At 33.8% G+C, this 24955-nt stretch overlaps 2 protein-coding genes and 1 pseudogene across 8 annotated transcripts; all 3 read left to right on the forward strand.

Annotated features, from left to right (window-relative positions):
* Window positions 1-2176: 2176 nt before the first annotated feature.
* LOC104086011 (G2/mitotic-specific cyclin S13-7-like) lies at window positions 2177-5207 on the forward strand. Its single transcript, XM_009590145.4, has 8 exons — window positions 2177-2336; window positions 3050-3252; window positions 3364-3600; window positions 3688-3813; window positions 3913-4161; window positions 4253-4411; window positions 4486-4664; window positions 4752-5207. Exons 1-8 carry the CDS (start codon window positions 2300-2302, stop codon window positions 4900-4902), a joined length of 1341 nt encoding a protein of 446 aa, XP_009588440.1. The 5' UTR covers window positions 2177-2299; the 3' UTR covers window positions 4903-5207.
* Window positions 5208-9339: 4132 nt separating this feature from the next.
* Window positions 9340-11699, forward strand: LOC104086010 (transcription factor MYBC1-like; annotated as a pseudogene).
* Window positions 11700-14334: 2635 nt separating this feature from the next.
* On the forward strand, window positions 14335-23115 carry LOC104103502 (bifunctional protein FolD 2-like). 7 transcript variants are annotated; one of them, XM_070194956.1, is made up of 7 exons: window positions 14335-14537; window positions 17411-17444; window positions 20581-20735; window positions 20972-21155; window positions 21943-22100; window positions 22253-22465; window positions 22678-23115. In XM_070194956.1, the coding sequence occupies exons 3-7, from the start codon at window positions 20622-20624 to the stop codon at window positions 22906-22908; spliced, it is 900 nt and encodes a 299-aa protein (XP_070051057.1). In that variant the 5' UTR covers window positions 14335-14537; window positions 17411-17444; window positions 20581-20621; the 3' UTR covers window positions 22909-23115. The 7 variants fall into 7 exon arrangements, with proteins under 7 accessions (XP_070051057.1, XP_070051060.1, XP_070051058.1 ...); XM_070194959.1 differs by having other exon boundaries at window positions 14340-14537; window positions 20578-20735; XM_070194957.1 differs by having other exon boundaries at window positions 14503-14644.
* Window positions 23116-24955: the final 1840 nt, after the last annotated feature.

Here is a 24955-nt window from a genome sequence, read left to right on the forward strand (position 1 = left end):
GATTTTGCTTCTGATTTTCTCTGATGGGAGATAAACCTAACATTTTCATCCCACTGATTTTTTTGCATAATTTACAAGAATTTTTACTAAACTATGAGAGCGAAAGAAAAGAGATAGAAGAAGAAATATAAGGAGATAAAGGGGGAGGGGGGGGGGGGGGGGAAGCAATGAACAAGAAGAGAAGTGAGCGGCGAAGAGGGGGGAAAGCAGACGGTTTGGGGCCGATTGTTTGAGAGAGAATATATAAGAGAGTAATTTTTTTAGGATTTGGCTATATAATGTCATTTGTTTTGGGCTATCTTTGCCAAACCTAATATAAAACTAAAAATTGCTAATTTTTGTAATGTGTTGTCACCTTGTGCCATTTCCTCATCCGTATTCCGATTGAATAAGAAGAACTGGGCTAGAAGCAAAAGAGGCTTCATTTCTCTTGACGGGCCAGTTCTTTTGGAATGGTTGCAAATTGCAAAAGCAAATTGCAATGTTTTACGCTTTTGCAATTTGCAAGTAATAGTTGTCCTTCCGTTTTAACTTCGAAATCAAATAATGAAAAGTACAAACTCAAATATAAAGCTCTTCTATATTTAATGCAATTTTAGAAATTCAAATATTAAATAGTTCAATCTCTTCGATGCAACTTTAAAAATTAAATATGAATTTCTTCTATCTTTCAAATGCAACTCTAAAAATTCCAATCTTAAGTAGTTCAATCTCTTTAATGCAACTTCGAATTTCGAATCTTAATTTCTAAAGCATAAAATTATTTTTCAAATTTTAATAATCCAACGCACGATTCAATGCCCAAATCTACTCCAAATGAGCTCAAATTTAAAATATAACTTTTAAATCATAAAGAACAAACCTCAATCATCAAATTATTAAAACAACAATAAATTTAACAAGATTATGTTGCAACTAAGAAGAAGAATAAGAATAAGAATAAGAAAGCAACAACGAAGAAGAGGAGAATAATAAAGTTATCCAGTTTGTCACACTCCAACCTTGGGGAGGGGTGACCGACACCCGGCACACGAAGGCGTAAGCGAACCAATTATAGTACCTATAACCGACATGGAACCTGGGCCGACAAGGCCTGCAAATAACTTTAACAAGACAAGAATGTACAATAACTTGCAGTCATAAGAGTCTCAACACAGTACATACATATAACTAAGGCAGACAAGGCCTCAAGGAGAGTACCGTCAACTAACAAGAGGGCCAACAAGGCCATAACAAAACGTATACATATTGAACCTAGTCTACAAGTATCTAAAAGTGCTATAATACATAAATAGATTGGGACAGAACCCCGTCATATTCAAAATGCTAGAAGTATATACAATAGTACCTATCGACTCCTGTATAACAACTTCAGAGAAGTGGAGTGCTACAAACAACAGGTGAGACGAGCACCCTACTGAGGAGGGATGTGCCCTGTTTATTTATACCTGTGGGCATCAACATAGTGCCCCAGAATAAAATTAGGTATCAATTATTTATTTATTTATTTTAAAAAAGTAAATACAAATTCAATGAATGGCATAAAACTGAGCACCGCATAAATTTTTTACTCACTTTTACATGTAATAACGAATCCATTGTTAGTCTAACATAAAAGAAAATTCAATGACGAAGAGAATTTTATTGGAATTAGATGCACGGGCTTGAATCTTAACACTTTCACGTAACCATTGTCTAGCTGGGTTCATTACCATCAATATCTCCAACATACACTAGTCCTAAGAAATTAGCAATATACGAGTCAACTACTACCTTTTCCCCTCTCCCCTCCTCTGATGTAATAAAAAAAAATATAAAAGTTTACTGTTGGATCTTCTTTTTATGTAAAAAAAGTTTAGGAATTTTTTTTGGCATCCAAAGTGAATTTTTATTAAGGTAGTGTAAAAATCATTTCCTACAAGTACTTGAAATTTAGTGTACAATACACTGTCATAGACTTTCCAACTGTAGCAGTATTAATGACCTTATCGAGTAAAATTAATATACTCAGTACGAAATTCCTTAGTATAATAAACCTAACGGCTAGTTTTTGGTGGAATATAGGGAAACACAATTAACACCGTCAGATCTGCTCTCTCTCATCTAACGGCTACTATTTCAAAAAAAAAAATAATACGACCGTTAGAACTGTAGCGCCGATTCTGCAGCTTCAAAAAGGGGTCTTCTTCATTGTACCAAAATCTATAGTTTCTCAGAGGCTTTTCAGAGAGAGGGTAAGGGGGAGAGAAGGGGAAGGAACCAAGATTTGGAAATTTCAACGAGAGATATTTTCTCTGTAATGGCTTCAAGAAACGTTCTTCAACAGCAGAATATAGGTTAGAATACTGGGTTCTTCTTTTTTCTTTCTTTACTCATCTTTTGTTAATTCCTTTTGGGGTTTCTTGTCAAATTTGATCAAAGATTATACTCACTTTCTTAAGGGTTTTTTACTACCGATCCTGAGTATTTTGTGCTTGTCTTTGTCTTTTTTGCCATTCACCTAAAGTAAAGTTGGACATTGAAAAAGATGGGTTGGTGTTTAGAGAGTGTTTGAACTAATTAAACTATCTGCAGTCTACTTCACAGAATATCTCGATCTAATGTTTATCCACTTGAAGTAGATTGAATATAAGGATTGTAATAATGTGAATTTCGCATATAATTTATTTGAAGAATTCACCTTTCTCTTAATAGATATTAAATAAATGAATTAATTTTATAGATCTTTTGGCATATTAATCAGAGATATTACTGAAACTAAATTGGATTTTACCAGGTTTCACAAAACAATGTTTCTCTATACCCCTCTCTCCGGTGTATTATTTCTACATTTTGCAGGGTATTTGTGAAAAACCTGATTAAAAAAAAAGCACGGACCTATATATTGGGAGAAAGTCTTTAAAGCTTTGGTCATAGAAATGGTTCTTTCAACAATTTAACAGTTATCCTTTGCCACTTCTTTTAGTATTTGTGAAGCTAGTTAGTATCTATGACATAAAAACAACTCTTGCAATGTTAATACTAAATCCAAGATTTGTACATCGGTCAGGTGAGGCAGTACCCGGGGCACTAAAACAGAAGAATATGGCAGCAGCAGCACAAGGTAGAAACCGAAAGGCGCTTGGTGATATTGGGAATAATGTGGTAACTGTTCGTGGCGTCGAGGGAAAGCCACTTCCTCAACGCCCCATAACAAGGAGCTTTTGTGCACAATTGCTCGCTAATGCACAAGCAGCAGCTGAAAACCAAAAGGTTTAATTTATTATGACTTGAAAATCATATTTTCTCTTAGTATTTTCATCAAGTTTTATCAAACAGTTATACTAATAAAAAAGGGGTTGTTGATCTTTTATTCATTTGTAGAAATCTTTGGTGGTTAATGGGGATGCACCGATCGTTGCTAAAGGAGCTCTAGCGGTTAAAGCTGCAGCCAAAAAACCAGCTCATAAGAAAGTTGCTGTAAAACCAAAGCCTGATGTGATTGAAATTAGTCCTGGTACTGAAGAACAAGTGAAGGAAAATAAGCAAAAGAAGAAGGCTGGTGATGACTCTTCACTAAAGAAAGCAACTCTTACTTCAACTCTCACTGCTAGGAGCAAGGTGGGAATTTTTTGTTTAATTCTGGAACAATTATATTCGGTCATATTTCTCTATTTTGTTGTCTGATTTATCTTATGTTTTTCAAAGGCTGCTTGTGGACTGAGTCATAAACCAAAGGTCCAGATTGTGGACATTGATGCTGTTGATGTGAATAATGAGTTGGCTGTGGTGGAATATGTTGAGGATATTTACAATTTTTATAAGATAGCTGAGGTATATTGTTGTGTTCCTCCTTTTTAATTTGCATTTTGTTTCTTGTTCACAAATCTTGATTAAACTAAATATAGTTACTGTCTTTTTGTGTTACACTAGAATGAGAGCAGAATTCATGATTACATGGATTCACAGCCTGAGATAACTGAAAGAATGAGAGCTATTCTGATTGATTGGTTGATTGAAGTGCATCACAAATTTGAGCTTAGTCAAGAGACTCTTTACCTCACAATCAATATCGTCGATCGTTATCTCGCGGTCACAACTACATCAAGGAGGGAATTGCAGTTAGTAGGCATGAGTGCTATGCTCATTGCCTCTAAATATGAAGAAATCTGGGCTCCTGAGGTAACATTCTCAGTCACTTAAGTCTAATTATGGCAAGTTACTTTTCCCATTTTCAAAGTTGCTAACAACCAAATACTTTATCTACTTTCAGGTGAATGACTTTGTGTGCATCTCAGATAAAGCTTACAGTCATGAGCAGGTGTTGGGAATGGAGAAAAGGATTCTTGGCCAATTGGAGTGGTACTTAACAGTTCCAACACCTTATGTGTTCCTCGTTCGCTTTATCAAAGCTGCTGTTTCTAATGCACAAGTGAGTGTGTCACTGTCTTGAATTCTTGCAATTGTTTGCTATGAAACTAACCAAAGATATTCGATTTTACACAGATAGAAAACATGGTTTATTTCCTGGCTGAATTGGGGTTAATGAATTATGCAACAAATATCTACTGCCCATCGATGATTGCTGCCTCAGCAGTCTATGTTGCTCAACACACACTGAATTGCACTCCGTTTTGGAACGACACACTAAAATTGCATACTGGTTTCTCAGAGTCTCAGCTACTGTGAGTAACACAAAACTTGGCCATTTTCTTCTCTTGTTTCAATTATATTATTTATACATATATATTTGTACTTGTTTTGTAACACAGGGGTTGTGCAAAGTTGCTGGTAAGCTATCACATGGAGGCTCCAGAACACAAGCTGAAAGTGATTTACAAGAAGTATTCGAGACCAGAGAGAGGTGCTGTTGCACTGCAACCTCCTGCCAAATCCCTGTTGGCTGCTTCTTTATATGAATAATAAATAACCAAAAGGGGCTGGGCTTAGTTCGAGTTCTTTATTTTGTTTTCATTTTTTTTGTTGTTGTCACAATGCATTGAAATATTTAGTTAAAAACTCTGATTTGATCAACAACATTATTTCAAGAGTTGTTCACTTTCAGACTTTTTTTGGTGAACTGAATCCGGTAAAACAGGCAATGTGGTTCTAAAAGAATGAATGATCTCTATTTTGTTTTTTCGTCAAATTTGGCTGTAAAAGAGAATTCGTGAGCTGTCTCAGAGAGCCTGTAATTTTTGGAAGCTAATAGACCAAAGATTGGACAACATTTTGACTCCAGTGTCTCACAACTGAGAAATTTAAAAGTAAAATCTGGTGGACGGCTTGACTCGTCCATGATTTTAATATATTTAGATTGAAAAAGCAAATTATTGTTTTGGTAAATTGATGGAATCTAGACAATCTACTATGTATTTCTTTTAAATATCCTACTAAAAACAGATCACAAATACGTTTTATAATAATATCTCAAGAGCTAATAAAATTATAGTAAAATTTAATTCTCGAGCGATTGACCAAAATTCGAGTTCCTTTTTGGATTTTCTTCTTGATCAAACAACAACAGCGAGAGGCGGGCGAGAGGCAGATACGTTATTCTTTTTTTGAAGTTACATCTACTATATTTATTAGTATAATTTTATATAAAAACGCGAATCTAGAATTTACCTTACGATTAAAAGTCAATTTCTAATCCTAATATCCCCTTCTTGCCCACGAGGTTGCCACGTTATTCTTTTTTTGAAGTTACATCTACTATATTTATTAGTATAATTTTATATAAAAACGCGAATCTAGAATTTACCTTACGATTAAAAGTCAATTTCTAATCCTAATATCCCCTTCTTGCCCACGAGGTTGCCACCACTAACATCGAGCACCCAAAAACATTTCCCTATCTGTTAAAGAAAAGCACTATCCATCTCAATAATAATTAAAATGAATTAAAAAAATGCATTCTAACTCACAACTAAGTTTATTTGATTCCCACTCCAGCAACAAACTTGATGAAATAAGTATTGCCGGTAGATTGTAAGTATAAAGTTATCAAAAAAATAATCATCTCCTCCATTGATAGAAAAAATATTAAAACTTTTCATAAGATTCAGATTAGAGGAAGACAACTCTCTCATAAGTCGATTCTTTTGGCCATCTTAGTGGAGGAATTGTAAACAACTTTAAACTACCAAGATTTTTTTTTCTTTTGTGATGCGAGTTTGTTTTTTAAAACAAAAAATTACTTTTGACATCCTTTTGTTTTGTTTGGTAATTCAAATAGGTGTGTTGAGGGTAAAACTTATTTTACAATAAAATATATCGACTTAAACGATTTAATAAAATAATAATATATTAATCATGATTAAATAAAATATTCAAATAATACATACATGTTATACATTTTTTTTTGTTGCTAATAGACATGTTATACATTTGTTGATAGTGTAAACACTAAACACCCATGGCATTTTTTCTTTTTCCTGATTGCATTCTTAATGAGTATTAATAACAACAATTTTTTTTTCGAGGTAACTCTAAATTAACCCCATGGCAATAAGTCCTTCAAATACCATTAAAGGTCTTATTTAGTACAAGATGTATTTAATCTCTGAAATTAGTCAAGATTGTTACTGAATGTTGAATTTGTGATTATATTCATTTATTACTTGTATTCAATAGGCACGACGTATTATCACTGTAAATAACAAGTGCATCAACACTCAAGCCACATAATGCATATGTATATTGTTTCCCATTATACATTTTAATTGATTAATGTTGATCATCTTACGTTTTAGACATTGCAGGTTTAAATTTGAATGACAAAATATATTCTGTTTTAAAAGTGGGTCTAAGCACATAAAAGAAGTTTCTAGTTTATAAGAAAATACTGTTAAGAGAGTGACTTTTGTTTGGAAGAGGAGATAAAATTAAGATTCTAGAGCATATTAAATAATTCCTCTATTTTAATTTTTGTAAATTTGTTGCACCGGATGAAGTGTTGCCATTTTGAATAAATTTGATGAGTGATCATTCAACTTTATGTTCATTACGCAAAAGTCACTTTTCTTCTTTCTGTTACGTAAAAAATATTCAACTTTGTGTTCATTACTCAAAAGTCACTTTTCTTTCTTTTGTTACACAAAAATTATTTTACTTTGCTCTATTTATCACAAAAGTCACCTTAGCCATATTTTATAATACTCTTACTTGAAAACTCTATCCTCTCATTTATGTAATACCTTCTATATTATATATTATATAATATATTTTTACCTAGGTATTTTACTTATAATTAAATATTTTAATTATTTTATTTATTATTTTTATAATATATCCATACATCTAATTTTTTCATGGCACTCAATTTGTTTAATCATATTCAGACATGAATATATTTTAAATATAAAATTGATAAAAAAATATTTATTTTTTAATATTTATTTAAAATAATAGAAACAGATTTGTTTAATAAATCATAGTTCTTTTATAGTCAATAGAAATTTGTAAAGAAGTTTCAAAGATATTTGTCTTTAATATTAAATTTTTTAAAGCTTTATCTGTTAATATTATTTATTTAAAAATATTAATCTAATGTGTCATTTTGCTAAATGTGAGTATTTATTTTATTAAATTAATGGGCATAGCTTGGCTGATAAATCAATAATTTTTGATTTTTTAATTTTTATTAAACATATTTCATTAAGCATGATTAAGACGTGGACTTGAGATTTGTTCACGGTAGTGTTACTGACAAATTTAATAATGCTACTCATATATCTTGAAAATTAATATTAAGATAAATTAAATTTACGAATATATTATAAAATAATAAATAAAATAATATTAAGTTATTTTTATAAGAAAAATCTGTGGGTAAAAATATATTATATAACATATAAGAAGGTATTAAATAAATGATAGGATTAATAATAGACTTTTCAGGTTAAAGGTTTGTAAAATATGATCAAAGTGATTATTATGATAACTAGAACATAGTAAAATGATTTTTGTATAACAAAAAAAAGAAAAGTGACTTTTGGGTAATAAATATAAAATTAAAAAAGCTTTTATATAATAATAAAAAAAATATTTTTGAGTAATGAACACAAAATTAAATGATTTACCGAAATTTACTTATTCTTTTTTGATAGGATAACTTTTTGCCGATGCGCGTATCATTTTTGCTCCATAAGAAAGTACAGAAAAAGCAATCTTTTTTGTAGGAATAGTATTTCTTTTTTATTTTCTGTTATTTAACAATCATTTTTCTCTTGCCAAAACAAGGAATCTATGAGACCTTGATTTTAGGAATTAGGAAAGCACCATTAACTAGTCACCTGATTGATCGGTACGGTCCACTTATAGTGGGTCGTGATTTACACGCGCTATGGATTTTGTGGGGTTAGGTCTAATAGCCCGTTTGGCCGAAATGCAAAAATAAACTTATTTTTAGAAGTATTTTTTTTCAAAAGTACTTTGGTGCTAAAAATACTTTTGAGCAGCAATTAGTGATTGGACAAGCTTTAAAAAAATAATTCTAAGTGTATTTTTCTCAAAAATATTTTTCAAAAAAATACTTTTGAAGAAAAGTCATTTTTTTCTGGTTCTCCAAAACTGCTTCTACTTGGCCAAACAACTTAATTTTAGAAAAAAATATTTTTGACCAAAAAAAATTACTTTTGCCTTAAAAGAAGCTTGGCCAAACAGGCTATAAGTCTAGCGAAAGATGCCAATGTATTTATCCCACAGACATAAATCAACGTTTATAATTACTCATAGTTATTAATGAGTATTTTAATTTAATTTATGATTCTTAAAGTCAAATTACATAATATAAACATTAAGTAGGAATAAATACTTCTTCCTTTGCTTATAAATTTTAGTGACAAGTTGCTTATTAAAATAATTGAGGTACAACCAAGATATACCAAAAAGAGTAGTATATAATAGAGATGTGATAATTTCCCAAAAGAAAAAGAAAGTAGAAATAAAGTCTTATTTACCATTAAAGGCTGTGGTAGAGTGTTAAACATACCTCAATCCTTAATTAAATGTTTCAAAATCAAGTCTTAAAAATGGAGTTAACTTTAATAGGGAATTTTTTACTTCTAAAATGAAATTTTACTTCGCGAATCTGAATTAACAGGGCTCTTAGCAAGCAACCATAACATAAATACCTTTTAAAAAAATAAAAATATTCTTTTTAGGGGAATGGAGTGGTGGAAATTTTGTAAGAGTTTCATCAATACTAGTTGTAGTAAACTATAAATTTTGGTTTTAAGCACAAAGATCCTCAAATTCCCAAATAATAAAATCACATACTACCCATACCTCCCCACACCCCCCCTTCTCTCCACCCCTACCCCTTGCAAACACATCCAAAATCACATCATTATTGCAAATTTACAAAGCTAAACTCATTTGTCTCCTCTGTTAAAGCAGACCTCATTGGTCTTCCTCCTCCTCTTCCATCAACACCCAAATATCAAAGCTTTACTGTAAGGGGTGAGGACAGCAAAAAAAAGACAAAATTCCATCTCAGAAAAAATCTAATCTTTCAAGTCTTTGCTCTCTCTATCACAACCCCAATTTCTCAAATACACTCCCCTTTTTCCCCCCCCCTTTCTTCTACCTTAGTCTTCAGTTCATTTGTTAGAATTAGTCTATCTATCTGAATTTCCAAGAAGTAGAGATCATTGACCCCAGAAAAAGTTTCAACCCCATCTCAGAAAAATCTAATCTTTTCGAGTTTTATACTGTATATCACAATTCCACTCTCTAAGAAAATTCCTTTTCCTGGTCCTACCTTGTTTTTCAAGTTCATTTATCAATTAAGTCCTTCAATCTGTATTTCAAAAAAGGAGAGCAAACCTCTGATTTTTTTCAACTTTTATACTGTCTATCACAAACCCCATATGTTAAAAAGACTCATTTTTTCAGTTCAATTGTCATTGGTCCATAATCTTGTAATTTAGAATATTCTTGAAGGTTTAGTGAAATGAGAGAAGAAGATTCTAATTGGTTTGCTAAATGGGAAGAAGAGCTTCCTTCTCCTGAGGAGCTGATGCCTTTATCCCAAACCCTAATCACTTCTGATTTAGCCTTAGCTTTTGATATTCAAAACCCCAATAGTCCACTTCCCAAAACCTACCACCAACAACACCAGCAGAGTACTCCACCAGTAGGAGTTCATACACCTTCATCTCACCCTAACTCATCAGCCGAGTTTGACTCGGCCGAGTTGGGTGGCACTGCAGGTTCAGGGGGTGTTGATGAACCTGCCCGCACCTTAAAAAGGCCTAGGCTTGTGTGGACCCCACAGCTCCACAAGAGGTTTGTGGATGCAGTTGCTCATTTGGGGATCAAGAATGCTGTCCCCAAGACTATAATGCAGTTGATGAGTGTAGATGGCTTAACTCGTGAAAATGTGGCTAGTCATTTGCAAAAGTATAGGCTATATTTGAAACGTATGCAGAGACTTTCTAATGGTAGCAGTGGCAATGGAAATGGCAGTATACCGGGTTTATCCGGGGGAGGGATGGTGGATACAGTAACAGATCGACTGTTTGCTAGTTCACACGTTCCTCCACATTTTTTGCATCCAGGGAGGGGTAATTCGGACCAGTATATGCCGTTCGTGCCAGTGGCAGCAATGCACCATCATCATCAGATGGCTGCAGTTGTTGGACACCCTCCCCAACTTCAGCAGCAGTATAGGCATTTCGGGTCGCCACCAAACGGGCAGTTTGAGGTTCCATTCTTGTCGCGGCAGCAGGTTTAGAGAATGGGAACATCAGTGCATAGTAGTAGTCCTGTGGTGCCATCTTATGTTGAGGATTTGGAATCAGCTACAGCTGCTAATGGGAGAAAGATTCTTACTTTGTTTCCAACTGGGGATGAATAATATTCAGGGTAACTGTTGATTTGTCATTATGCAATTATCTTGTTAATTTGGCTTATGGATATATCTGGAGACTGTCTTTGGAATAATACTTAAGTCTTTGATTTAGAATCTTTTATTGGATAGGTGATGTTTCAGTTTTTAGTATCTCTATATAGGTGAATCCACTTTCCAGTCCATTACTGTCTTCAGGTCAAAGTCAGTTGTGTTTTTAATAATTAGGATTTGGTGCATAGTGTCAGTGCTGAAATTGTTCACTTAGACGAACTTCTACAGGTGTAATTATGTTGTGGTTAGCACTGTGTTTCTCTTGTCAGCCTCCATGTTGCTGTCTAATTTAACCCCCATCGGCTACTAGTGATGAATAATGAAGGAAATGTCAATTTGGGAGCATTAATGACATAATGGGCCTCAGAGTCAGTGGTAACAACATTCTCTAAGTATATTGATCAATGTGGTTTTCTGAAAAAAGCTGCTCTACTCCGTGGTTGCATAAGAAGCGCTAGACTTTCCTCAGCTCTGTTTTTCTTATTGAGGTAAGTTGTTGTCTGTGAAGACATGATGGCAACAGTTGCATATAAAGCAAGATTGTTCGGATGAATATGAAAATATCAAATAGCTGTTGGTAACAGGCTAACAGCATTGGACAGCATGATGCAGCTATCTTTGGCTATTTTCCCTAATCTTCTGATAAGAATTTATTTCTGATGTCTCCTGGTTTAGTGTCATGTAGAGGTGAGTCCTGCTTGTTGTAAATTGAGTGATCTCATTGCGGACTTAAACACTTTGTTGAAAATCTCTCTGGAGCGAATAATCATTCTGGTGCTAATGTTACTCCATTGTCTACTCCTTGCCGATACTTATTGCTTTTTCCTGTTAGTGCTTGGCGGAACAGTAGTTGCCACATAAAATGAGCGGATACATAGTATGTCTACTCCACTCCATATTGCTTCTATAGCTAAGTATGAGAAAAAGCACGAGCTAAATCTCCACTTCAAGATATGGAGCTGTTTATTTTGTAAGCGTTCTGAAACTTGTCACTTAAAATGTGATTGTGTGTAACTACTTAAGAGTACCTTCTGAGCTTATAAGTTGTTACAAGGTAGGTAGAAATTGTATCATATTTCTGCCACAAATTAAGGTTATAGGTAACAAAGTTTATGTACTAGAAGATCCTTTCTCAATCTTTTAAGATACTGAAGCTAGCATGAAAATGCTACTGGCAAGCAAATTGCAAATGGATAGCTAGATAGCCTTTTAACTTTCTGAAGCTATTTGCTCTTAGTTACTATTGTTTCTTAGTTTTCCATTCGGGGGAGGGGGGGGGGGGTTGGCCATGTATTATTCTGTTTGTTTGGATAGAATGCATATCCTGTTGCAGATGCCAAAAGGAATTGGGGCCACCTGTTTTTAGAACCCGTGTCTTCAATTCTCTGGCTTGTAGTGCATGGGCCTTGTGAACTCTTGTCTAAATTTATTGGTTTATTAAATGTTGGAAAAGTATAACGAGTTCCCGCGAACCTGTCAAGTTTAAATCTTGAATCCACCCGTCTATCTTCCATTTTGTTTGTAAACTTTCACAATGCTGCTTTTGACATGCCTGATCAATACTGATTGATCTTTAGGACGATGTCTGGAGTAATTCTTATCCTATGGAAATGGATTTCTGTCGATATATTTGTTGATATTGATTTTCAGTTATATAAATTTCGATTGGATTATGAAAGCTTATAGTAGCAACTAGCAAAATAGTAGGATCAATTACTTCTATTTCACATTTTAAAACTATTTTCTTGCTGGCCATGTGCTGCTGCTCTGGCTGTAGCTTATATATAGTTTACATTGGGATTAAGTGTTGGATTTTGTTTAATGCTAATATTGTTACCAAATCACTTTTGTAATACGTTAACAACAACCCCCCCCCCCCCCCCCCAAAAAAAAAAAAAAGTCATTTCCAATAATTTTGCTTTTATGCTTCTGAACCTAAAATATACATTGTCAAAACCTAAACTATATGCCAAAAAGTTGTGTCCAAGAAAAGAATTCAAACATAGCTGCATTAAGATTAAGTAAATCTCAATTATTACTAGAGATTATTAAACAAAATAAAAAGGAGAAAAGCTTAACCATCTTTTAATAATCAAATGATGCATTAATTGAAGATGTGCCACCCCCTACAAAAGAGGCAGGAGCTTAAATATTTGTTGCAATTTGCGATACATACAAATCTGATCCAGTAAGATCTGATTTTCTACGCCAGTTGGTTTGGAGGGCGGTCATCCGTATGGATGACCTGGGATCGATTCACCCCTCAATACCTTCTGGGTTGAGCCTGTCTTACAGGGTTTGTCTAGTGCCTGTGTGAGTTGCAGGCTATTACACAAGGGAGGTTTACCTAGTGCGCACAAAGTGCTCATCTGAAGGGCAGATGCCGTGACAGGTGTCGTAGCGACTGCGAGTTTCCTCTCTTACCAAAAAAATCTGATTTTCTATAAGAAAACCAAACATCGTGATTTATATGATTTCCAAATCAGCATTTGCATTATATTATATGACAGTTCATCCATTTATGCAATCTCTTTGGTTTATGGAATCATTTTAAAATTAAGAAAAATGAAGGAGCGGACATGAATCTAAAAGGATTTGTTTCCCTCATTGGTTTACAAATCCAGGAGACAGAAGGCAACTTGATAGATTTTGCATAATCCTGTGTAAGTTATATGAACAAAACTGATGCACATTTTAAGTACCAAATGCCAAAGCTGGATTTGGATTGTTCCTGTTGCATTATTGGATTCTCAATCAGAAACGGATCCACGATTGAAATTTAATAAAATTTGGCTTTTAAAATTTTTAGTCTTAAACTCGTTGTACTACTAAAATTATGGGTTCAATCCAATACTTGTTGATATTTAATAAAATTTTTACATATAAATTCATATTCTGTATCGAAAGTTACGGGTTCAGTTGAACTCGTAAATGAATGGCTACTTTCGTCCACAACCAATTCTGAATCTCTAATGTTTAATTTAACTAAGGGAAATGGCTTTTAGCCGAGGTTGGGTTTGACATGACGGAAGTTATTAATTTTTTATTTTACGAAAAGTCCTTTTTTGTACGGAAATTATTTTCATAAAAATTAGAAAAATAATTTTCTTCACTTATTGGCATATTGTTTACACATTTAACTTTGAACATATTATTAATCTCGACTATTCAAAAGTTTCATTTAAATGCTCCCTAATTTACTAATATTATTAATATTTTTTATATGTATTTTTCACTCAAAAATATTTTCCAGGAATACACATTTTTCATGGAAAACGACTTTCACATACTAAGCACACAATAAATTAAATTTATACTTTATATTAATTACTAACTCATCAAAAGCAATTTAACTTAAAATACTTCGTAAATTATTAGGTTTCTTGGCAACAGTTGCGATCGATAAATTGAATTAAGTGAAAGAAATCAAACAAAACATATTCATATTTTTGATAATTCTCAAATTTTTATTTTTTTCACATTGGGTACCAAAAATATCTTTTATCCACTAGAAACAGTATTTTCACACTTCTACAGTTCTCACTTCGGTCCTCTTCGACTCACCTACCCCAGTTGTTAGCTCCATATTGTCTCTTCCTGCAAATGAAAGATTTCGGGCAATTTGATATTTGCAGTGCTCCTATATTAGGTAAAATTACTGTTGATTTGTGTTTTTCAGGGAAAGACTATTTACGTAATTTTGCACTCCACTGCTACCGCTTTATTTTGCTCTGCCCTACGTTTCGCTTTATTTCGGTGCGTTTTTTTTCGATCTACTCCATTTTCTCAGCTACTTCGTCCACAGGTGTATTGAATTTGTTATGTCAGCTTATTTGGCAAATTTTTGGGTTCTTTGTTTGTTTGATTTCATTTTCCTTGTTGCCTGTGTATAGGGTTGCAAAAGATTTGACGAATATATAGTTCAATAAAAACTAACATATTTTACATGCTAAACTATAAGTTTTAACAGATTAGACCAATGTACTCTCTTCATCTTCTAAAGTTTATTTTGTTAAAGCTAAGTTGAAGTCAAGTGAGGCATAAAATTTGTACACATTTTAGTAGAATTTAACAGATAGCATTCAAGATTATTCATATTCTTTCTTCTTTAAGGTTCAGCTTTATTTGACTGCTCAATTTTGTCACTATAAATTAAAAGGCATAGTTGATCAATAAATCAAAAAGTAAATATGTTTTATTTTGAAAATAAAATTAAATACAAAATGTGTAAGTCTAAAATTAATCAAATTGAGACCTGATAAAGGGATACGCTATAGCATCACAGTAGATATATTGACCGTGTAAAAACATTTCGTATAGTTTAACTGGTTGTAGCATATTCATTAAGTTATTTTCAAAGTTATTTTGATGATAAGCTGAGTGAAAGATTAGTTATTTCTTGGCTATTAGTACTATTTATTATTTCAACTTGTGAACAACAAGTTGAAAGGAAGAACCTTTGGGACAAAAAAGATTTTATTATCCAAGTTTCATGGTATTTCTGTAACTTGAGCAATTCTCGCATTACAATCTATCATAGCATATACTTCTATAACGTAGTAGATCTGTAGATCATGTAGGTGAACCACGATTATAGTGGTTTTGTTAACTGTTTAACTTCCTAAGAGTGAGACACCTTAGCAAATTAGGCTGGGCATTCTGTTTAGTATTCGAAGATTGATGAAGGCTGCGATCCATTAGTAAATTTGTCAATGATACCTTGGGACAAAATACAAATTACAGAGAGCGATAGAAAGTTTTAAGGAGATGTATGAACGACAAGTGGCATCAGCCATCAGGTAATATGGTGGTAGTAACTTACAACAACAAACAACAACAACCCAATATAATTCTACTAGTGGAGTCTGGGGAGGGTAGTGTGTACGCAGACCTTACCCCTACCCTGGGGTAGAGAGGCTGTTTCCAAATGACCCTCGGCATTCTTCCCTCCAAGAACTCCCCACCTTGCTCTTGGGGTGACTCGAACTCACAACCTCTTGGTTGGAAGTGGAGGGTGCTTACCATCAGAGCAACCCACCTTGTCTTAGAAAAGGAAAAACTAAGTTGTGCTCTTTCTCTTTTTTTTTTGGCTTGTAGAAGTAACCTAGGAGATATCAAAAAGGAAGCTTTTGGATCGTAAAATTCATACTTCGTAGACTGCAAGATTATGTGTATGCACGAGCATGAAGTCGTCTAACATGATTTTCAGAGAAAATGAACCATCCGAATCCAATCAATGGGCTATGATGTCAATTGTCATGTCTAATATTCAATTGTTATTTCTATTGATGAGGACTTAATCTTTTACGTTTTTTTACTTAGAGCCACTTTCATCAACATTTAGTACTTAGTGTCTTATGTTGTTCAAAAATTGATACGTGTATATAATAATGCGAGAGTTTCTTTGTTGAAAGTTGACACATAAAATTCAAGGTTTCTATGTCTTTATCATCCTTTTTATCTTTTTCCCAAGCCATCTCACTTCAGATTACAAAATTTGTGCAGTGATTGAAAATGGATTGTGTAAGAATCTCTGTTTAAGGAGATCTCCTGAAATATCAAATTTTGCAATGATTGAAATTAAAAATACGATTCTAACAGTGGTATCTCAGCTTGAGAAGTCTACAGAGTGTGTCTATATTCAACTCTGTCAAAGAAACCTGACTGTAGTAAAGTTTCTTCTCTATGATCACAGTGTGATGCCAGGTCATGTTAATTCTTACGTCAAGAACCAATTTTTAATTTAACTCCGCATATGTTTGAGTTATACAGCTGATCTCAAGCCCGGAAAAAGGAGCATTCGTTGTCTTCTCAATATTTTACTAATAATGAATTTGTTCTTCTCTGTTATAATAAACTTGTAATGCTAAATAATTTTTTATAGCTAGCTAGATAGAGATAAAGAGATAGATAGATAGATAGATAGATAGATAGAGGGAGGGAGGGAGGGAGATGTTCTGCCTATTGGATCTCCTTAAAGTCGGATACCTTGTAATTGTGGATAATAAAGTCGAAGCTCTGGATGGACTATGTTTGGAGATAAAGTCCTGATAAATTTGTTGAGTTGTCTTTTTATGTGATTGTCTGTCTTCTTGCACTCTTTGTTATCATATTCAGCTTTGAGAAAAAAAGAGAAGTTGTACAGTTGTTAGTAAGTGTTTTGATTTTATTATTTTTGTACTGTGATAAATCTTTTAGCTACTAACTTTTTGGAGTATAAGTTGGTATCAAGAATTATGAAAACCTTTTTGTTCTTGATTAGAAGTGAGACCGTTATTCCTGATTTGTCAAACTATCAACATCTGTGTTACTTGGTGGAGCTGGAGTTGCAACCTGTTTTCAAGAAAGTTTACCTTTCAAGCTGCATGTTAATGAATATATTTTTATGATTTGTAAAAATATCATATCTGTGTTACTTGATAAACCAGGAGTTGCAAATTTATTTTCGAGAGAGTTTACCTTTCAAGCTGCTCATTAATGAATACCATGGTTACATGTATAATTCATTCTTACAAAATGCAGGTCCTTGCAGAAAAACCAATATCTGAAGCTAAAGGTGAATCTGCATCTTCTCTTCTTGATTCGTGTAAATGTTATTGTTGTTGTTCATCAAATTTCAAAGTAACCGATTTAAACTGTTGAAGATTGTCTTCCCATTAAATCTACTATGTAGATGTTGTACACTATATTGGTGGTCTACCCCTGCAAAATGGTCTTGGCTACTGAAATTGTGTTGCTAAAACTGCTAAACCCTGCATTTCTTCTATCTCAATTTATTTTATTTTTCTAAAAGATCAAGGGTCTACAAGTTCTGAATGCTAACATCTTTTCTGTTTCTATGTGAACCTATATAAAGATCTCCAAGTTTGCCCTGCAAATGCAGGATGCTTTGTCTTGGTAGCATTGATCCTCTCTTTTCTCTTAGCTTCTCAGCAGCTCAGATACTATACCAAACCAGCAGTGGGTAATCACTCTATGTAGACATGGAGAATTAAAATACGCGCACTATGAGTTTTGAACATGTTTAAACTGACTGCTTATAGCGATTGTATAAAGTAGTGCTCCTTCCATTCTTCAAACTTAAAGCTGATGGAAAGCGTCCTCATGAATAACTTCAACTTCCCATGAGATAGAAAGTTTCTAAATTAGTAACTTCAAATTCCCATGAGATTTAAACAAATTGGTTTTCTGTCTTCTCCAGATTCATTTATCTTGTGTTTTTTTTTGTTCATCGCATTAAAGTGCTTTTTTCTATAAAGATCATCTCGACTTTAACTTCCGGTGATTAATTTCGTTTCAATAATTATTAGTTTCTTTTATTTGGGGTTAAATTTGGGCACCATGTAGAAATGGGAGGAAGCAGTGATATTTAATTTTTGGCACCATGTAGAAATGGAAGGAAGCAGTGATATCTAAGAGAATACTCTTACCTGGAAATAGTTATCTTTATGATTATCTTAGGGTACTCTCTTAGTTGGTTTACTTTAAATTGTTTTTCTTTCTGGTTGTGTTAATTATTTTGCAAATCAAGCTATTTACCAGAGCTGCAATTTGATGAAATTTTATTAGGACTATTGTGAGGGAGTAACTGTTGGCCCTTTTTGGGACTTCTTCAATGATAAATTTATTGGGGTTGTCACAAATATACTTTTACTTGATTATAAAGAATATATGTATCAAAGTAATACACTTAATCATCCATTTCATGGAATGTTTTTTCACTACAGTTGTTCTTGCACTTCAATTGTGTTAAAAGAATTCTTAAGCTGTACTTCAACTTTTCATACTGGTTAACTCTGTCTACAAAGGTTTCCTACCAGTCCATGTTGTTCTACTGCATAAGCTGTTTATATGAGGTGCCTATTGATCTCGCTTTATCTAGACAATTCCAGTCATCCTCCCTACCCAACTTCTTTGATGGATTTCATGAATCTGCAAAGCAAAAGCTAAACGTGATGAGAAGGAAAAGGCTCTGGTGTTTGCTCAATTTAGAAACAGAAAGAGAGAGGAAAGAAAATTTATTACTTTTTTTGTTCGAATTGATACCTACAGTTTGTGTTTCTGTCATTGTTGTTGTCTGTTTGGTCTCACTTTATACATTAATATCTGCTTTATACGAGCATAACAGAAATATGTGCCATACACATTTTCACAATATTATTTGTCCAAAGTGTTGGGCCCGGGCTTGCACGGGCCAATCCCATCTAGTTTATCTAAAAGGGTGCAAATTTTCCAATTTTTCTTACAAATCTGACGACCCAATTTCTCTGCTACAATTTCAAGATTTTGTTTGCTGTAAGTATCAAATCTTTTACTGTTTCTTTGGTGGTTAAAGATCTCAAAATTTCCCCCCTATTTTTGTTAGATTAAATTGCATAGACGCCCCAAATCTGATTAAGTGACTGTTAATGGAGGAGTGAGTATCCTAATTGACTCTATTGTTGCTAACCAATTGAACTATTCCACTCTGTTGAGGTATATGTATTAATTGGTTTTGTGGAATTGACAATCTGCTACTGAATTAAATTGTATGTACTGAGATTTAGGATGAAATTGCATATGCTGTGCTGATTATTTGCTGCTGCCTGAAGGAAAACTGGATTTTTATTCGAAATTAAGTGGGTTTGATTGACTCTTATTTCTTGAATTATATGTTTGTTTGTGCAGCATTAAATAATGCGATTATAACAGTAGTTATTTACAAGTGTTGGAATGAAAAGAGAAGGAGAGCAACATAATGGATATAGAGGATCTAGTTAGTTGAGGCATAGTTGATGATTTACCGGTTGGAGGTGCTAAACTTAAGCATGTATATCCTTGAAAGCTGGCTAAACAATTGAGAAAAGCTTTGAGATATTTCCAGCTATCGATGCTAGAGGAAGTCACTGTGAATTGGGGTTATCTCCAATTAGTTTATATGAAAAATTCAAATAGGGAGGCTACAAAAGTTTTTTCCTCCCAATTGAGGACCTTTAAGTTTACTTTAAAAACCTCGTTGGCTTTTGTAGCAGAACCAACTACCAGCATTGTTATCTGAACACTTTACTACTTGACTTGAGTTTTCTAATTCAACCTACAGTTATAGAGCACTGTGGTGCAAGGTTTTGCTTTTCTTAAAATTGTGCCTGTCATATTAAGTTGTGCTTATCTGCACCTTGCATCTCTACGAAGTACCGCTTTACTGAGGTAATGAAAGTTTCAATGTTAAATTTGCCTGAACAAGATTATATTCATGTCCAAATCAAAACCGAACCTAATCATCTTTAATTAGGCTTCAAAATTGAAAAAAGGCCTGTTATTCAATCATTAAGTTTGCAAACAAACACTCAATCAAATCTATTAGTTTTTCCACTCCTTCGTAAGCACAATCTCTAAATGATTTTTTCTTCCTAATGGCCTATGGGAAAAGTAGTGCACTTGTTCCTCTCGAGTAGGGAAAGAATGTACTCATCAGTTCACAAATACACTTTAGTCCGACATATATTCGCCTTGTGAAAGCCACACTCTTGTTAGGCACCCGCTAATCACAATACACTTTAAAATATCACTATAGCTGAACTAAATCGATAGCTGCTTAATATGTTTTGGATTGGTACTGAGTTATGTAGTAGAATGTTGACTTTGAATATGCCTACTCTTACCCTAGTCCAACCTTTTGGTTTAACTTATCTTTTCTTGTATGAAACCAGCAGTCCTGAAATTATAGGGAAGTTATCTCTCGGTTGAAGAAACAATGACATCGCCATCAGATCACAAGGCTACCATCATTGATGGTAAAGCAATTGCTCAAACTATTCGTTCTGAGATTGCTTCTGAAGTCCGACTCCTTTCAGAAAAGTATGGCAAGGTTAGTTCCCTGACATGTGTATCTGCATGCTTAAGCGAATGCATGTACGGAAATTTTCCTATTAATCTGGTAATTACATCGTGGATATTATGAAGATAATTCAGAGTATGTGCATTCTTTAATGTGTATATGATGTATTTGAATTTTGAAGCTGGTGCAGCAATGTCCTTAATCAGAAATTGTATTTTTCATGGGTCATGCGGAATTCAAGTATCCAAGTTTTTTGTTATTTTCAGGTCCCTGGCTTGGCAGTAGTCATTGTAGGAAATAGGAAGGATTCTCAAAGTTATGTGAATATGAAGAGAAAATCTTGTGCTGAACTTGGCATTCAATCTTTTGACATAGATCTCCCAGAGGACGTAGCTGAAGATGAATTGATTAGCAAGGTCCACGAGCTGAATGCTAATCGTGATGTACATGGTTAGTCATTGGCGATAATAGGAAGTTATTTTTCTTGCCTCTTGCTGCTTTGCATTGTTATACTTCTGTTGTTTGGGTGAGGAAGTTTAGCCTTGTTTGTCTGTACTTGGTTTGGGCATACTGCAGATGTTATTTTCTCATCATGCTCCTACTTTATTTTTGTACAACCGGGTTATTTTTAGCCAACATTGTCCATACCTGTGTAGTTATTCAAAAAGAGAACTTTAAGGTCCTAGCTATTGCAGGCTCGATACAAAATATTTGATATAAAATTGCTCTGTCGGACAAACTCAATGGTGTTAATTGTTGGCAACATAGTGGCATCTACAGTAACCAGCCATTCTACATGCAACCTGTGTATTGCTTTATGTCGTTGGTACTGCATAATTCAGTTAGTATAATTAAGTCTATTTGAAACTGAAAATCCTCGGATTAGAGCACCTATCTAATATCTCATTCCTACAGTTTGGTCAAAGCTTCAACTTCCATCTTTAAAAAAGTTTTAACTTCAACTTGGTCAAAGCTTTATTTACACCACCTCTTTCCATGACTTTTAAAATTTGGTTTTACCTTGCTGGTGGAGTTTTTGCAAGTTTTGCCTGACTGCTTCTTAGATTTCTTCTCTTTTCTTTCACTTTTTCCTCGAGTAAGCATTTCTAATTTTCTAGTTCTGGTTTATTAGTAATGTTGTGCAAGTATATTGTTGAGAAGAAAATGTGTTGGTTAGAATATCAAATGACGCATAACAAAGACAAGTGTAGTTAAGGCACTCTGTGCATTGCGACAGGTATACTGGTACAGCTTCCGTTACCAAAACATGTTAATGAAGAGAGAGTTCTAGGTGAAATCAGTCTAGAAAAGGATGTAGATGGCTTTCATCCTCTGAATATTGGCAAGCTTGCAATGAAAGGCAGACAACCCTTGTTCCTCCCTTGCACGCCTAAGGTAGTGAAGTGATACACTTCATTGATTCTGAGAACAACTAATACTTCTGTTATTGAATAACAAAACATCCAGATCTCTAATTCTCCTGCCTTAATTAAGAATTTATGTTCAAATCTTTACTATCTAGCTTCTAAAAGCACTCCTATCAACAGGGATGCATTGAGCTTTTACATCGAAGTGGGATTAGCATAAAGGGGAAGAATGCAGTTGTGGTTGGTCGAAGTAACATTGTTGGATTACCAGTGTCTCTGCTGCTTCTGAAGGAAGATGCTACTGTTACTATAGTGCACTCACGCACCAAGGAGCCAGAAAAAATCGTTCGTGAAGCAGACATTATTATTGCTGCCGCAGGACAGGCTATGATGGTAACAAGGAGCATTCATTTCTCCTTTCTTACCCTCCTTTTTGTACTCATTTTGCTTCTATTAATTAATTTTTTGTTTACTATACCCTTGCAATAGAGCTTTCTTGATGAAATATAACCCTGCTAATGGCAGTAAGAAAACCATTCCGCAAGTGCTAATTTTTAGTTCATAGATGACTGGCCTCTGAACCAAGTTGCTGTCTTATTTTTCAGATCAAAGGCAGCTGGATCAAACCTGGCGCTGCAGTAATTGACGTAGGGACAAATGCTGTAGATGATCCTACTAGGAAATCAGGTTATAGGCTTGTTGGAGACGTCGATTTTCAGGAAGCATGTAAGGTAGCTGGATGGATAACTCCAGTTCCGGGGGGTGTTGGACCAATGACTGTTGCAATGCTTCTCAAGAATACCTTAGATGGAGCTAAACGAGTTATCGAGAAGTAAACACTTTCTTTAGCTCTTTACACCTACAATAAGATGTCAAGGCTGCTAAGCTGCTGATCTTTTCCTAAATTTAAAGAAAACCATACATTTAGAGGTATCGCTTTCAATTGAGAAATAGCAATGAGACTGTTCCTGTGATGTGGAATTCATGTTGGGAAGGTTATTTGGCGTCAAAGAGCTTCACGAAATCTAAAGTTTTCACTTGAACTGGTGAAGTTAAGACACTTTCTTGCTAGGCTAGCCTAAGGTCTTAGCAGTTCTTTTTGCAATGTCACTTTGAAAATGCACTATACATCTAACAAAAAAGGATCATTCTTCTAGAAAAAATAGCCGCCGTAAAAATAATAGTCGAAAAAATGTATAAAATTTGTATATTTTTTGTATATATATACATTTTGTATGTTATATACAAAAATTATACAAGTTTTATACACTTTTTCGGCTACCAAATATAAATAATTTATGGCGCGGGCTACTATTACCAACTTCAAAACCAATATGTTTTTATAGTAATTCTTTTTTCTTTCGTTATTCTTTCCCACAAACTTATCGAATAGGAACTCCTAATAATACAATTGTCCTCTGGAACAAAACAATCCTAATGGCAGATATTTAGTCTACTGCTATTTCTTTTCTCGATAAAGCTTCATCACCACTTGCTTAGCCTAATAAGGCATTGGTCAAATATATATATTGGGAATGTACTTTACGTTTCATTAGAGCCTATAAAGCTATTCTTGTTTTATTTTAGGATTTTGATCTCTCTCTCTATATATATTTATAAAATTTCCTTATTTATTAGTATTACATTTTAACTATTCGTAGGATGATTTTTTATTTTCCAATTATTGAAGAGAAACTTTGGAGCAATGGTAATTAATTTAGTCGTCGTGTGAACTATAGGTTAGGGGTTCGAGTTGTAGAATCAACCACTAATGCTTATGTCAGGATAAACTACCTATATTACAATCCATTCAGTTATAACCCTTTCCCGAATCCTACGTTAACGCTAGAATTTCGTTCATCGAGCTGCCCTTCTCCTGTTTTTTCAATTATTAGGTTTGTATCATGTAATTCACAAGAAAATGGGAGCTAACATTGGGGATGTGGGGTACAATAATTGTCATTAGGTAGCTGAAGTGGTACGAGAACCTTAACAATTACGTAAGGTGAACAGTTGAATAATGAACAAAAGACTATGTATACTACTTCCCTTTATAACCCAAAAAAGAAATAGAAGCGTAGAAAACCAACAAGAGTTTCCTCTGTTTAAAGACTGTTTGAAGTATTGATATCGATATCGACATTCTCCGATAAATCTAGTCTATACTTTGCTACGGGAGTAAATTAACCACGTACATGCACAATATAATTAAAACAAAAAGAAACACTCTAATCAATGTATAGATTTAACTTTAATTTGTGGATTTACATACTTTCATTATTCACTAGAAACAAATCTATATATTTTCAAGAGGGAAAAAAATACATAATCTAACGACTGCAAGTAATAATCAGAATTCATAATCATTTACAATAATTCAAGTCCGTTTGAGGTAGGCAGTAGATACGAAGCCAATAATTGTTGTTATTTTCTGCCAAACATGCTTCCCATTACTCCCTCCGTTTCAATTTAGACGAGTTAGTTTGACTCGACACGAAGTTTAAGAAAAAAGTAGAAGACTTTTGAAACTCATGGTCTAAAAAGATTAAGGGATAAAAGTTTTGTGGGGCCATGACATTTGTGTGGTGATAAAAGCTTTTCATTAAGGGTAAAATGAAGAGTTTAAAGTTAAATTATTTCCAAATTTAGAAATGTACCATTTATTTTGGAACATACTAAAAAGAAAAGTAACTCGTCTAATTTGAAACGGAGAGAGTACTTTAATATGTCGATCATTACTGGTGAAATTTAGAAACCTGCTACTGTAATTATCAAAAAGTGACTGTAGTTGTATTTAATTTTCTTATCTTATATACTATCTCGTATCGAATTGCCAACAACATTCTTTTCTATATAATATAATTTCAAAAGGCTGAAACCTTT

This window comes from Nicotiana tomentosiformis, chromosome 2 (assembly GCF_000390325.3).
Source record: "Nicotiana tomentosiformis chromosome 2, ASM39032v3, whole genome shotgun sequence".
Lineage (NCBI taxonomy): Eukaryota > Viridiplantae > Streptophyta > Magnoliopsida > Solanales > Solanaceae > Nicotiana > Nicotiana tomentosiformis.

Bases quoted from the DNA above. Each gene is read 5' to 3' on its own strand.
- LOC104086011 (XM_009590145.4), top strand. From the start codon at position 2,300: ATGGCTTCAAGAAACGTTCTTCAACAGCAGAATATAG. The intron at 4,162-4,252 runs GTAACATTCTCA...ATCTACTTTCAG, and splicing joins AAGAAATCTGGGCTCCTGAG to GTGAATGACTTTGTGTGCAT. The intron at 4,412-4,485 runs GTGAGTGTGTCA...GATTTTACACAG, and splicing joins CTGCTGTTTCTAATGCACAA to ATAGAAAACATGGTTTATTT.
- LOC104103502 (XM_070194956.1), top strand. From the start codon at position 20,622: ATGACATCGCCATCAGATCACAAGGCTACCATCATTGATGGTAAAGCA. The intron at 21,156-21,942 runs GTTAGTCATTGG...GCATTGCGACAG, and splicing joins TGCTAATCGTGATGTACATG to GTATACTGGTACAGCTTCCG. The intron at 22,101-22,252 runs GTAGTGAAGTGA...TCCTATCAACAG, and splicing joins TCCTCCCTTGCACGCCTAAG to GGATGCATTGAGCTTTTACA.